Raw genomic sequence first — 16,119 nt, 5'->3', positions numbered from 1 at the left:
TTACAAGATGCTCGTTGGAAGTATCTTGCTCACCTTCTCTTGTTTACTGAAACAAGGTGATGTTGTTGTGCTGATGTGACTGTTTATTTTCCAGGCTGCTGGATCGGCCGTATCCGGGCTGACGAGGTGCTGCCGGATGTTAATATTGCAGCAACCAACAAGCAACAAGTGTCAACGCTGTCTCCTTTTCCACTGTACAGCCAGCATACAGAGCAGTCTTCACAACATTCCCTCTCTACAGCCATCAAAAGCGTAAAAGCTAGCGGAATGTGTGCAAAAGTAGAAACTTTCATCACACAAATGTAAAAAAAAAAAAAAAGGAAATCAAATACCTGCTTGTTACTAGCCAAAGACTAATTCCAGAGAGCAAAATAAAAATCAAATATTTGTGAAAAACATATGGTGTAGAGACCTCAAACGGTTGTTGTAATTTATATTTCGGATGTGTGTAAACGCGTTCCGTAAAGTAAGTTAACACATGTTTACTTCTGAAGTTGAACGGCTGTCGGAAAGAGTGAAATTAGAACGCTGAAGAGCTAAATTAAGTGGGACGAAGTGAAACATCTGGTGCTGATTCTGAAGTGGAGTGTTTTTGTGTTACACAACGACGAACTGCCTTTCGGTTTTTACATTCGATTGATTCTCATAAAATAAATTAATAAGTGTTGCGTGGTGGAGCTTGAGGCGCTTGTTTCTAATCTGTGTTCACTTTCTCTCTACAGTTTCTAATTTTTTAGATGAAAGTAACTTAATAATATTGGGCGTTTGTATTTCGTCATATTTTTATGGAGGCATTGCGTTCCATGAACAATATCAAAACAAATTCCTAATAGAGATCAAAGAAAGAGAAGTGGATCAAAGTAATGTATTTTTGAGGAAAAATTGTAATAGGAATATCGAAAATAGAAACATTTCTGACAACAGATCATGAAAATTTTTAAGCCTTGTTTACGTCATTGCTGATGTTCATTTCTCTATATTCATGCGCGTTAACGATCTTAGTGTGGACGTCAGAGCTTTTAAAAGCTTTATTGTTATTTATTTTATAAATAAATATGTACTATAATGAACAAAGAAACACGTTTTAATCCACGAAAAGGTGTGTGACTGACAAAGTATGAATTTTTGTTATGAAGTGTGTTGTACTCTATTTCGTACATTCTATTGAGAATATATGAATTTTATGACAAGATTAAAAAATTACAAGCTCCTACATATTTTTTAAATTTCAAAATGAGTGTATGAGAATCCAATAACATACAGTTATGCGTCGAATGTTTTCATTTTTTAATGGTGCCTACAAATTTTAAATTTAAGTACAAAGTCGTTGGACATACGATATGATAACATAAAGTTACTGATTAGAAATTATTCTTTTATAGAAAATAACGAATTTTAATTGAAACTTAAATTATTTTCTCCACACTCGTAGACAAAGTGGAGCGGAAACGGAAGTTATACAAGTGTTACGTACAGCCATCTTCGTGAGTCTTAATGTAAGTGTTTTGTGGCTGCTGTTTGTGAAGTGTTGGGAGATATGATACAGTTACTTATATTTTTCAACAACTTCAAGTCCGTCATGTTATTCCCTGCAAGATGAATGATACAAGTACGAAACTGTCTAGAGGAGAGGAGTGACTGATTGGTGAGAGAGTGATCACGTGACAGCGAACAAGATGGAGTTCAACAGCAGCATTGTGGTGAATGCCACCGAGACCCCGCCGCCAGCTAACGACACAGAGATGTACTGCCCAGGCCTCGAGGACTTCAGCAGCTGGTACAAGAAGGTATGTACTGCATGAAACTTGTGTAGCGCTCTAGGCTGCGTAACCATGCGTCCATGCTTAGTACCACCTTAAAACAATAGTTACTGGACCTAAAATGTTGCTTGGTTACATAATTTCATCATTTGTAATCATGTTCATAAATGATGGACAATATTTATTTATTTATTTATTTATTTATTTATTTATTTATTTATTTATTTATTTATGCCTATAACAGGGCAAAGCCCCAATTACAATAGACAGTACAGATATTCGTTTACAAAAAAAAAACACACAGATAACATGCAAAAAAGAGATGAAACAGATACAAGTGTAAATACAAATTAAAATGAAAAATGAGAAAAGGAAAGAAAAAAAAAAGGACAGACAAATAGATACTACCTAAATAAAAGATACGGATATAGATATAAATTAAAAAGTACAAAATAAAATAAATGAAAAATATTTAAATATAGATATCATAGCCAAAAATGTAAAATGTAGCTATAATTGGCAAATTACAGAGTAACAAATAGCAACATTATAAAAAATCAACTACCTTCAGTATATTAATAAGAAATTGTTTGTATTCCATGTAAGAAATGCAGAAATCTAGATCCCATGTTTTACATATTTCACTGAAATTTGAACACATTTTTAACACTGGTGAATTTTTTATGCGATGAAGTGTTTGGTTTTTTATAATATAACAATTGACGATGAGAGTATTATTTGTATTCTACGTAAAATAAAAGAAAAGTATTCTGATATTTTAACAAACAACACACATTTTAATGATCTTCAATTTGAAAAAGTAGTTCTTCGGATGCCATCTGTCATTCTTTCCGTCTATCTGTACGTATAATTACTTCTCCTAACATTTGATAAAGTTGTGCTTAAAAGCGACAGGCTCGTGTCAGTAGATTTACAGGCATGCGAAGAAACTCCTGCGGGACAGAATTCCGACACACCATCGAATCTGATATAACCTCGGCAGTTGCGAACGCCGTTAAATAAAACACAATTAAATTAATTCGATAAATTCTATGGCCGGAAGGAAAAAGGTCTTAAGTCAATTTTTTTGTGAAAATGAGATGTTTATATATTCTGAAAGCGGAAACAATTCTCTACAATCTGGTAAAACGGTTAAAGTCAAATAAGACTCTTGACTGGATTTATAGAGCGTTACCAAATGTCCTAAGTACTTTTTGAATCGAGCACACACAGAATAAAGGACTTAAGAATATTTAATACTTTATTCCTTACAAACCATCACATGTTTACTTTCCATGCTTTCCTATTAGAAAGGTCTAACTTGTACTATTTATCACATACTGATGCCCTTTCCTTTTAAAACTTTAAGCACCAGGTAAACAGTCCTATATTGTTTAAGACCGATTTTGAATTCCTAATAATTTATATTTTTGTTTTATTTTGCCATGAAAAAAAGTCTTATGTTTAAATAGTCCCTTCTTCTCAGTTTGGGTTCTAGTCTTAAAAGGGCTTAAGCCCACACCTGTGGAGTAACGGTCAGCGCGTCTGGCCGCGAAACCGGGTGGCCCGGGTTCGATTCCCGGCCGGGGCAAGTTACCTGGTTGAGGTTTTTTCCGGGGTTTTCCCTCAACCCAATATGAGCAAATGCTGGGTAACTTTCGGTGCTGGACCCCAGACTCATTTCACCGGCATTATCACCTTCATCTCATTCAGACGCTAAATAACCTAAGCTGTTGATAAAGCGTCGTAAAATAACCTACTAAAAAAAGGGCTTAAGTGGGGCTATTTTTGGAACTAATCAAGAAAATTGTTAAATGAGCAACATTACCTATTTTAGAAGAAATATAAACAAATAATATCCAGGAAAAGCCTCTTAATTAAAAATACTCTATAATTAACACCAATTTTAATCTTTCTACTGCTCTCCTGAAAAGTGTAAATTTTTTACTTAAGATATTTTTCCTCTCGGTCACAGAATTTATAAGTTAAATTCTACAGACAAGGCAAGTTTAGAACTTATTAATGAACTTCCCGAATATATAAAGTTGAAACTCTCCATAAGGGAAGAGGAGTTTTTTGGTCAACTGTCCAAAGACAGGTTTAAACCAACAAGTGAGACCAATAAGGCATCACTCATAAGACAAATAAGACAAGAGTCGTTCCCCCTCAGTTGCATACATCGCGACTATTATCTGTGCATTTCGAACTGGTTGCGCAAGGTCAAGCATTGGAATGAATTTATCATTTACTCCAATCCTGGACCATTCTCCTCAGCTGGGACAGCTGGAATTACCAGTGCTTCAGTTCACTGTTTTCATTCAGTTCAGTGACTCTTGCGTGGTTCCGTATTTATAGTGCACAAGTAACATTTTGTTAATTATTCAAAATCGTACATATTACGTAACATCTTCTGCTGTGAAACAATTACTGCATTTATTAAAAATACGTAAACAAAGGTACGGTATAAAGAGTTATTGCATCTCGACTCCATAATGTTAATTTTGTCGTTTGGTCTCTCCTATTTGTACGACGAATACAACTGCTGCCAGGGCACTCGGAAGAACCTTAAGCTCTTTCGCGGGCTGTTTCTCATACATGGGATGATAGGATCTAGGACAATTCGTCCCCGACTTTACGTCCCCGGACAAATGGGTCCAGGAAACTGTTTCCCAAAGCGTTTGGTCCCAGATGAAATTGGTTCCCAAAATTATTGGTCCAAGTTGAAATTAGTTCGCAAATATTTCGGTCTCACAAGCAAACGTTCTGATGGGGGCAGATAAAAAAAAATAAATTTTTTACTTCCACCATGTTATTAATGTCAAAAGAAGTGCTCATAAAAATTTTGGCCACTCGACCGGAATTACGAGGGCCGTAAAAAAATAAGTTCGCCAGGATCAGTTAACAGAAAAAAAAACACGATTTAATTTGACAAATTTATTGGAACAGACACAGCAATTTTTTAGCTATTTTTCAACATATTTTTCATCGGAATTGAAATATTTTTCATATCATGGGCTCGACAGAGATAGGTTCAGACGCAGTCAAACGCTGGTTCCGATCTGAGGCGGCTGACCTCTACGACACAAAAATTGATCCCATGGTATGAGAAAAGTCTGAATTCCAGTGGGGGTTATGTTGACAAATAGAGCAACAATTGCTGTATCTGTTTCAATAAATATTTTCATGCACTTCTGCTTTTTTTTCTATAAACGGCCCCAGGGAAAATCACTTTCTGGACGGTCTTGTAATTGCGGTCGAGTAGCCAAAATTTGTATAAGCACTTTGACATTATTAACATGGTGAAAGAAAAAAATTTAACTTTTTTATCTGCCCCCATCAGAACGTTTGCTTGTCAGTTGGTTCCAAAGACAATGCGTACCAAGGGTTATTTGTTCCCTAGTACATATTTTTAATAACTTAATTATTTTACATAATTTCACTTTGTTGCCAAATATTTGGCTACATACTTCAAAGGTTGCCAGCGATATTGTGTCCAATGGATGGCCCACAGGTAGGACAACACGTCGTCTCTTCTTTATAAGTGGAATATCGTCCAACCACCCCGCCTATGCGTGGTTCCGTGTACTTTCCTTTTTTTTTTTGGCGGGCAAATGGCCGCCCTCTGCCCGGTCAATTTTATTGTCGATTTCCCCTACTTTCTCCTGCAGGTGGCTGAGGGAAGAGAAGAGAGTTGGATGAGCTTTACCGATCAGGACGTTCAATTGAATACTCTTTCAAATTTGAGTGCCATTTGAAATTCAGGAGCGTTTTTGCAAAAGTCGATAGATGCAGAAATTTTAGAAAGTGAATTACATATGGATATCGTATGTTTTCTACCTCCGAAATCGATCTATGAAATCAGATTTACTGAAACTAGATTCATACCGTATGTAGAGACTACCAAACCTTCCAGGTTTTTTCAAAACTTGATAGATACTGTCACTTAGTGTAATTTCTGTAAAATCTTGATTTCTGCATCTATCGACTTTTGCAAAAACACTCCTCAATTTCAAAGGAGGGTAGGGATGGGAGAGATGGTGTAAAATGCAATGAACACTGGTTTTAAACTTCCCTCTCAATATCTAAATTGACCTGTTTATCTACAACATTCAACATTGCTTCTTCAAAGACATTGTTGCATGCTGGGTAATTTTCGGTGCTGGACCACGGACTCATTTCACCGGCATTATCATCTTCATCTTATTCAGACGCTTAGTAGTAGTAGTGGTAGTGGTAGTGGTAGTAGTCCCTATCACCATGGCATGGCGCATCCTCAGGTTGCGGATCGAGGAGAGGGCCTCCAGATTTGGAGGGTAGCTGTGAATATATTGAATAAGCAGTCGCGGACAGCCGATGAGGGGTAGTCCTCCAGTTTGGGGGTTGGACGAAGGGCTAACAACCCATCACCGTAAAAAACAGCTTGTTACGAAACCTCAAAATAAGGTTGTGAACCTTGGACTCTCACTTTGAGAGAGGAACATAGGTTAAGGGTGTTTGAGAATAAGGTGCTTAGGAAAATATTTGGGGCTAAGAGGGATGAAGTTACAGGAGAATGGAGAAAGTTACACAACACAGAACTGCACGCATTGTGTTCTTCACCTATCATAATTAGGAACATTAAATCCAGACGTTTAAGATTGGCAGGACATGTAGCACGTATGGGCGAATCCAGAAATGCATATAGAGTGTTAGTTGGGAGGCCAGAGGGAAGAAGACCTTTGGGGAGGCTGAGACGTAGATGGGAGGATAATATTAAAATGGTTTTGAGGGAGATGGGATATGATGATAGAGACTGGATTAATCTTGCTCAGGATAGGGACCAATGGCGGGCTTATGTGAGAGCGGCAATGAACCTCCGGGTTCCTTAAAAGAAAATAAGTAATAATAATAATAATAATAATAATAATAATAATAATAATGTCATTCCGGTAATTTCGGTGCTGATTTGTGCAGCAATAAAAAAGTCTTTAATCCTTAAATTCAGAAAGTATCCTATAGGATACAACAGGTTAATAGGTTCTATGCTATAATTTTAATAAAACAATAGAGAAAAAATTGGTAGGAAAATTAAATTTAACCAAAATTTCTCAATACTACAATACATATAAAATATGGTCGTTGCGATAGTAGTTTCCTTTACAGTCCGACATGGTTTAATAAACTAGTGTGAGAAATGAAGTGTTGCCAATTTAAGGGTTAAATTTTGATCAATTTGGATATCTTCTGGGCTGATGGATATGCGATAATGAGATGAAGAATGAGAACAATAGAACCACAATAGAACATGACCCATATAATATAACACATGATGATATCACAGTCTAGTATATACAGTCACGAATCTCAATATGTAGTAAATATGCGTCCATAGATAGTTGCTAACCACTACGATCTCTACTATCGCTTCATTACAGACAATGCGAAATAGTACCTGCATAGTCTATTGTTCCTAGTACCCTCATAAACTCAAGCTTCGTGACTGTATATACTAGACTGAGATGATATTATCATCATGTATTTATTTCGGACTATGTTGTTAGGAACCCTTTTTATTGTTTTGACCTATGCTACCTGCTCTGCAAGTATGCCATACTTTTATCTAAATACCTGGCATTTTGAGATGGATGTTAAATTATTTAATTTATGGGTACCGGTATATTATGTTTTTTTAACGCTTCAAGCAACTAAATAATAAACAGTAATGTTATTCTCCACATGATAAAGAAAATGAGTTGTTGGGATACACTTAAAAGAGCATTTACTTTTTAGTCGGTTATTTAACGACGCTGTATCAACTACTAGCGTCGATGGAATTTATGACCGCGAGATGTTATTTGGTGAGATGAAGGCCGAGAATATGCCATGATTTACCTAAATACAATAGGGGAAAACCTCGAAAAGAAGCCAACCATGTAATTAGTCGAAGCGCGTTTCGAACCCACACCACGTCCTAAAGAAATTCCGGAGCAGCAGGCAAACGAGCCTACCGATGACACATCTATATATATTTGTACTGTAATTTGAACTGGTAATGGAAATTACGGGAAAATGGCTGAACGGATTTTAATAAATGACCCCTCATTTTGAAGCTCGGAACCCAAAGTTTTTCAGAAAAATAGTAGTTTTCAGTGAAATGTCAATTGTTCAACATAATTTTCCTATTTTCTAAAATCCATCTGTCGTCACTATTAATTGCATTTCAGAATAAAACAAAACACATACTACAGTAAACAATATTACACGAAGGCCATGATCTGCAAGAATGCTGACATATTAGAGCTCAAATTAAATTGGTTATTAAAAACTTTAACACTTGCTAAAAATAATTTATAGGTCTGATTCTGTGGTGTGTAATTTTCTGAGTGCAGCTGTGTATTAGACATTAAAAACTACAAAACTTGAGGTGGTTTGATGACATTATTATCACTAGAAATTAAATGGTATTATAGTTAATGTCATGTTGTGACTATTTTTCATTAATTATACATATTAATGCTATATTGATGATATGAAAGGGAAACATTTTGGGGTTATACAGAGTGTTTAAAAAATACGGGGCATAATTTCAGGTATGTATTTCCCACATGTAGACAATCAAAATAGTTCATTACAACATATGTCCGGAAATGCTTCATTTCCGAGTTATGGCCTTCACAACATTGAAATTCACCGGAACGTTTTTCTTTCCGCAGGTCGTTGTCATTACAGAAGATGTTCAAAATGTCCACCTCCTGCTTGAATACAGACCTCACATCGATGTCTCATTGACCTGCGAACACGATCCCAAACTCCAGGAGTATTGCGTATGTCCTCAGAACATGCCACAATTCGATTCCGAAGGGATTCCAAATCAGGCACCGGAGACGAATAAACCAATGATTTTAAATGGCCCCACAAGTATAAATCGAGAGGGTTCAGATCAGGTGAGCGTGGAGACCAAGCAATTGGGCCACCTCTACCTATCCATCGAACAGGAAACCTTCGATCCAAGTACCTACACAACACTGAATGTAACCTTCGCCTCGGAATGAACTGTCAGAGTGCCCTCTTAATGTCTCCTTTGACGGCAACGACCTGCGGAAAGAAAAACGTTCCGGTGAATTTCAGTGTTGTGAAGGCCATAACTCGGAAATAAAGCATTTCCGGACACATGTTGTAATTAACTATTTTGATTGACTACATGTGGGAAATACATACCTGAAATTATGCCCCGTATTTTTGAAACACCCTGTATAAGTATATGTAGAGAATATCTTAAATTAGATCTTCATTTCTATAATTTACTTGAGTGGCGGATATTTACATATATAAGTGGGGTTAGGTGTTTTTGATATACTTAATGGCGGTGTGATGTAGATATTTACATGCGTCATTCTCTTCAGTATTGGCTCGAGAGAGCGCAAAAATTATAGTTCCTAAGGAAAGACCAAACGGTATTACTTACAGATAAAATAAGAAGCCTACAAAAGTATGTAGTCTCCCGATCATTTCAGGATAAAAAGATTTTACCCTCTACATTTCAAGCTCTACATGCAGCAGCTATACCAAGATGCTATGTCTATTGTTCGAAAGCATAGCAAACCTGACATTTTTTAACTTTCACCTACAATCCACAATGACCTGAAATAGCTATTGCTTTACTCCCACATAAAAAAGCTGACATTGTTATTTGCGTTTTCGCGTTCAAACTAAAAAACTGAATTTACAATTCATTTTTAATATATCAATATGCCTGGTAAATTATTAATAAGTATTTAATGAATTTCAATCTTGAGGCTTATAAACTTGCAAATGTTTATTTGCTATTTAATAACCAACATTAACTACGCATACTACCTTGCAACTTATGACAACTTTCAGCCATGATTACTTGAAATATTTTATTATCATCATTGTAAATTTTAAAATTAACATCATTTACAAATTTTAAACATTGTATATTAATTGTAACATGAGCTATATGTATAAAATAAAATATTCGTCCAGTCTAAGTTCAAATTCAAAGATTATCTCAATATTCATCCTGTTTCAGGTTATATCTACATAAAGCTCATGAATTTCATGTACCACATTTATTGTTCTCTATTTTCCTTGTTATTTGCATAATATGTTATTATAGGTCCAGATAATATGTTTTGTTATATCTGAAGATGCCCTAAACGGCGAAAACATTCATATATTGTTATTAAATAGCAAATAAACATTTGCAAGTTTATAAGCCTTAAGATTGAAACTCATTAAATACTTGTTAATAAAAAACTGAAGGTGTATAGGTTCAAGAAAAAGTATTTGGCATAAAAAAAACATTCATAGGGAATATGTTTCACTATTATGGATGAAAATAACTTTCAGAATGTCTGGTATTCTTCATTGAAAATATATCTGAAAAATGTTTATTTGAACGTCTAATGAACTTAGTTTGCAGCATTTGCTGCACAAGCCACTAGTAGTATATAATGGGAAAGAATGTCATATTTCTGACGATCGACGCATCTTCTATAAAACGGACGAATTTTCTGTCATATGAACCCAGTTTCTCTCGTTGAAAATCATGAGATATTTTAGCTATATGTATACGCTCCTTAGCTTACAAATTAAGCAAGGAATGCTTGTCTACTGCAATTAACGATCGCTGCTGTAATAACATAATGTGGTCGTAATGAGATTAGCTGCTGCTGTCTCTGCCACGTTTCATCAGGGATTCGTGGCTGAGACAGGCAGAAAATTATCACACGGAAGTTGCTGTAAAAACCAACACGATCCCGTCAAATAAGCTCAGAGGATTTGCAACTTGACATAGCGTCAGTTAGAAGCGATGAGTTCGTACAGAGGAACAGATGCAATGCATTATTGTACACGGCTAAGCTCACACATAGCCATGCCTCCATTGACACGTATTTTATTGGAGGTTTCCACGAACGTGTACTTCTATAGGCAGACGGACAAACGCATTCATGGTTGAATAGACTGATTGATTGGATGTCTACTGTACATGGATTAAGAGATGAACTCTGGATGGACAGATGAATATAATGTACTGTACAACATACAATGAATAAAGTGGGTGGCTCAAAGGTGGCCGCCATAGCTAAGCTTTAAAATTGCAAATAAAATCATTAAAACGTATTATGAACTATAATAATTAATGCAGGGAATGTTTTGGTAATATGTAATATGTCCGTTAAAATTTACTGTAAAATTAAATTTTATTATTTTTTTCTTAAATTTTTCAACTTTATCTTACCAAAGGGCCACCTTACGAACAGAATGTTCTAAAGGTGGTCCGATATGTGATACCTAAGGTGGCCCGTGCTGTTGATTGCTATTTATTTCAGTAGATAATAAAGACAAACCATGTATTGAGTCCCTGTCACCACGGCATGGCGCGTCCTAAGGTTGCGGATAGAGAAGACGGCCTTCAGATATGGAGGTTAGCTGCGAATATATTGAATAAGCAATCGTGGACAGCCGATAAGTGGTGGTCCTCCAGCTTGGGGGTTGGGCGAAGGGCTAACAATCCATCACTGTAAAAAACAGTTTGTTACGAATCCATACAATAACTAGTCTGCTGTCAAAAATCTGAAAGTTAGAATTTATAAAACAGTTATATTACCGGTTGTGCTGTATGGTTGTGATACTTGGACTCCCACTTTGAGAGAGGAACAGAGATTAAGAGTATTTGAGAATAAGGTTCTTAGGAAAATATTTGTGGTTAAGAGGGATGAAGTTACAGGAGAATGGAGAAAGTTACACAACACAGAACTGCACGCATTGTTTTCTTCACCTGACATAATTAGAAACATTAAATCCAGACGTTTGAGATGGACAGGGCATGTAGCACGTATGGACAAATCCAGAAATGCATATAGAGTGTTAGTTGGGAGACCGGAGGGAAAAAGATCTTTGGGGAGGCCGAGACGTAGATGGGAGGATATTAAAATGGATTTGAGGGAGGTGGGATATGATGATAGAGAGTGGATTAATCTTGCACAGGATAGGGATCAGTGGCGAGCTTATGTGAGGGCGGCAATGATCCTGCGGGTTCCTTAAAAGCCATTTGTAAGTAAGTAAGTAAGATAATAAAGGAAATATTGGATGTTAAAATAGTACATTATGCAACGAGGCCTATATTGATAGTAATTAAGACGCGAGGATGTTTATGAAACGAGCGCAAGCGAGTTTCATAATTTTCATACGAGCGTCTTAATTACCATTATAGGCAAGTTTCGTACGACTTTTTATGCTCGACCATATTTCTAACCTGAAATTATTCATAAGTATTCATGTTATTTTTATGTGACTGGGGAGCGAACTGACCTTGTGCAATCTCGTAAATTGTGAGATGTGCGCAGACGCGAAAGTATTGATTTTTTCCGGGCAACGAATGTCGGCAACCTTGATATAACCTAGAGAGTAAGATAAACGTTGAACTTGATATAACCTTGAAATTGAATTCAACATTGAAAAACGAGATGACAAATTGAACTTATTTGAATATTATTTACAATTAACGCTAATTATTATAGTAACAGAACATAACCTTCTGCAACAGTATTGGATTTCCAGCCTACGTGACGTTTTGCTTGTTGTCTTTCGATTGCATATCCGAGAATAATCGAAAACCTGAACTTTAATGGATAGGTGTACTTTAATGACATGCATTAAAGGACTGCTACCAGATGTATAATTACTACATTTCGGCATGGTCGAGCATAAATATCTTTACAGTCGTGAAATAATTATTATTGAATAAGCACAAAATTCAATACCAAAGAAATTTCTTATGCTTATTCAAAAAATGTACCTGATTTAATAGAAATTATAGAAAAAATGTTATATTGAGTTTTAAATTAGCATTTATGTGAATTGCATAGGAAATAATTTAATTTAATTATTATGCATAATACTTATATTCATAATAGTCTCAGAAATTAACAAAATAGTTTTGTTAATAACTCAGAAACTAATTGATTCACAGAAATGAATCTTCACCACATCATTATCTATCACACTGTGATTGTGTGTAAAAAAACTCAAGGACGTAGCTTGAAAAATGTATAAAATAGACATTTCACACAACACATCCTTAAGTTCTTTCACAAATCAGTCCCAGTTCCAGCGAACGTTTTTGATGTTTCTGTCGGCTGGCCAGTGGCAAATCCCCTCGCTACCGCTATTCATTGCACGCACGAAGCCTAATGTAGATATAAATATATCGTCATATTATTATTATTATTATTATTGGCGGCCGGGTAGCTCAGTTGGTAGAGCAGCTGGCTACGGACTGGAAGGTCCGGGGTTCGATCCCAGGTGGTGACAGGATTTTTTCTCGTTACCAAACTTTCAGAACGGCCCTGAGGTTTACTCAGCCTCCTATAAAATTGAGTACCGGGTCTTTCCCGGGGGTAAAAGGCGGTCAGAGCGTGGTGCCGACCACACCACCTCATTCTAGTGCCGAGGTCATGGAAAGCAAGGGGCTCTACCTCCATGCCCCCCAAGTGCCTTCATGGCATGTTACGGGGATACCTTTTTACCTTTACCTTTATTATTATTATTATTATTATTATTATTATTATTATTATTATTATTATTATTAAAGTCTGAACATAATAGTAATATGCGTTACAAGAGCGGTATGTTGAAGTTTTCATGTTCGAGGAAAAGTTTGAAAAAGCGAAACGTAGTTGAGCTTTTTTAATTTCCGAGAATTGAAAGAAAACATCCGCTCGTGTATCGTACATTATTTTGTGCGAAGATCGTTTATTTCATAAATGAAAGAGGAATTTCTAATTAGTTGCAATGAAATCTCCATCTTGGTTTCTGTTCAATGACGGCAAATTTGCAAAACAAAAATATCTATCTTCAACATTGTTGCTTTAAAATGTTTTCTGTGTTTACTATACTCCAGCAGGCCGTGATATACGTCTGTCTTTTATTCCCCCCAGTCTATGATGAGTCTGGAATCTTGTTGATTTTTTCACGGCTTTCTTAATGTTACTTGCATCACGAATGCAGTAACTTTAGTGGAGTTGTAGAGTTTACTTAATTTTTGAAAATATTTAAAAACAATAATTAACAGTGCAATTTAGGTGAAATTGCAGTGGTAAGTTTCCAATTTATAATTATTACTATATTGAACGTCTCTAAAAATAATACAGTACTATGTTAAAAGCCTAAAGCAGTAAAATAAAGGTGTCACTTAAGCGGTAAGAAGAGGGGAAATTGTTATGTGTGTTAGGTTGGGAATACTGAATGTGGAATTTTAGACTTTCCGCGGATTGGTTTTGTGCGGAAGCCAAGCAAATACGCACGATCTCGCACAAAATCTGTATAGCGAGGCAACTTTTCATCAGAACAGCGGGTGAATAATCTGTTAATGCTCCATCTTGTATAATCCAGCCCTCTTAATACTACACCACTCGTAGCCAAAAAGTTCGAGTATTAAGTCATTAGACGCTTGCTCACATAATCTTTTCCGTTGCTGTGCTTTTAAAGGAAATAGAGCTCAAATATTTAGGTTTTGCAGTGAATACATAACGGATGAAGTGCAGTTCTGGTGTTGCGTGGAAACTACGCTTATGCATTCACCTGAGACTGACTTAAATGTCTGTTCGTAATGAACGTGAGTTCATAATGAGTTCAAATTTGGTCATATAACCGTTTGACTGAGAAAAGGTATATTTAAACGAGACCTATGTTTTAGCTGATTTAGGGTTGTTGTTTGTTGTTTAGTCAACTGTTGGAAGACAGGTTTGAACCTCATAAGTAACACCAATGAGGTGTTATTCGTGATGCAACTAAGCCAGGAGATAATGGGGTAGGGTGGCCAGTTCTTTTCCCCCTCCATTGCATACATTGCTGACTAGTAAGTTAACATATTACACTAAACCTAGTCTTCTATGCTAGAGGTTGCTGGTTCGATCCCAGTCTAGGTCGATGACATTTAAGAGTGCTTAAGTGCGACAGGCTCATATCAGTAGATTTACTAGCATGTAAAAGAACTCCTGCGGGACAAAATTCCGGCACATCGGCGACGCTAATATAACCTCAGTAGTTTAAGCGTTGATAAATAAACCATAATTTAAATTTTATTACACTAATCAGACTTCAGATGCATACAAACAGTTGTTCTTCCTCTGACGCATATCGTCAAGTGAGATGTACTGCCTGATAATACATGTACATATCAGCCAGAACGCTAAGTCACATGCTCTTTACTTCCCCATATGATTGGCCGGTTGGGAGAGGGATAAGACTACGTCGTGTTTATAGTCTCTATTTATCCACTGCGCTGGCTGTTAACTGCCCTATACCAGCATGTTCAGCACCCTCCTACCAGTGACTGGAGCAATGCTGATCAATATGAGGTTTGGATAGTGCAGGCGTGGGCGTTAATAACTCGATTTAGTCACTGCAGACTACCCCTTAACTCCCCACTCCACCTTCCCCGGCTGAGACAGTAATGTTTTAGTGCGGTACGAACACACAGGAAAGTCAGTGATGGTTTGTGTCAGACGGGCATCAGACATTTACGAACTTGCAACTCCCGCTGGTCGCCTAAAATCCATCATTGATGCACAAAGCCTTATTTAACGCTTGTTTATAAGGCGATGTAAGCGAAAAGACATGGGCGGAGGTTTTTATCCATCCCTTTCACGTTCCCTTTCAAGCGAGGATCAGAGATGTTGACGGAATGTTGTCGATGCCTATAATGGGGGAACTGGATAACTGGTGGATATTTTTGCAACTGTGACCACCATGAATGCATGTCATTCAAGAGTCACTTCAAATTTTAAATCGTGATAAATATCATAATCAGGGGCCGTACTTTGTCCCAGGAGGGTGCAAGGTTAAGTTTACTGGAGTCTTTTACTGTAGCGAGTGACGTACATGCATCTATTAAGCGAAGTAGGCCTATTTCTGTGTGTTCACGCGACTCCTGTTTCGTCAAGTTGGGCAGAACGAAACATAAAACCCAATTACACTAATATTTATAATTTATATTATTTACACTATGTACATTAGAATAGCAGAACTGCAAGCTTTGTATTCTTCACCTAACATAATTAGGAACGATAAATTGAGACGCTTTATATGGGCAGGGAATGTAGCATGTATCAGTGACTCCACAAATGCGTTTAGAGTTTTAGTTCGGAGACCTGAGGAAAAACGTTTTTAGGGAGGCAAGGCGCAGATGGGAAGATAATATTGAAGTTGATATGAGGGAGTTGGGATATGATGGTAGTGACTGGATTAATCTAGGTCAAGATAAGGACCTATGGCGGGCTTATGTGAAACTCCGGGTTCTCTAAAAGCCTTTTGTAAGTAAATGTACACTAGAATACGCTATTCTTTTACT

The 16,119-nt window shown here is 36.6% G+C and overlaps 1 protein-coding gene across 2 annotated transcripts in view; it reads left to right on the top strand.

Annotated features, from left to right (window-relative positions):
• The window catches only part of LOC138704780 (G-protein coupled receptor dmsr-1-like), a 156,986-nt gene that overhangs the window by 79,525 nt on the left and 61,342 nt on the right, over positions 1-16,119 (top strand). For both annotated transcript variants that reach the window (XM_069833014.1, XM_069833013.1), the window contains one exon: positions 95-1,787. In XM_069833014.1, coding sequence (XP_069689115.1) covers positions 1,677-1,787 — 111 coding nt within the window. In that variant the 5' untranslated portion in view covers positions 95-1,676. The remainder of the gene's footprint in view (positions 1-94; positions 1,788-16,119) is intronic.

This window comes from Periplaneta americana, chromosome 8, assembly GCF_040183065.1.
Source record: "Periplaneta americana isolate PAMFEO1 chromosome 8, P.americana_PAMFEO1_priV1, whole genome shotgun sequence".
NCBI classification, from domain to species: domain Eukaryota; kingdom Metazoa; phylum Arthropoda; class Insecta; order Blattodea; family Blattidae; genus Periplaneta; species Periplaneta americana.
Note: the sequence above shows the minus strand (reverse complement) of the source record. Positions and strands in the feature narration are given on the sequence as shown.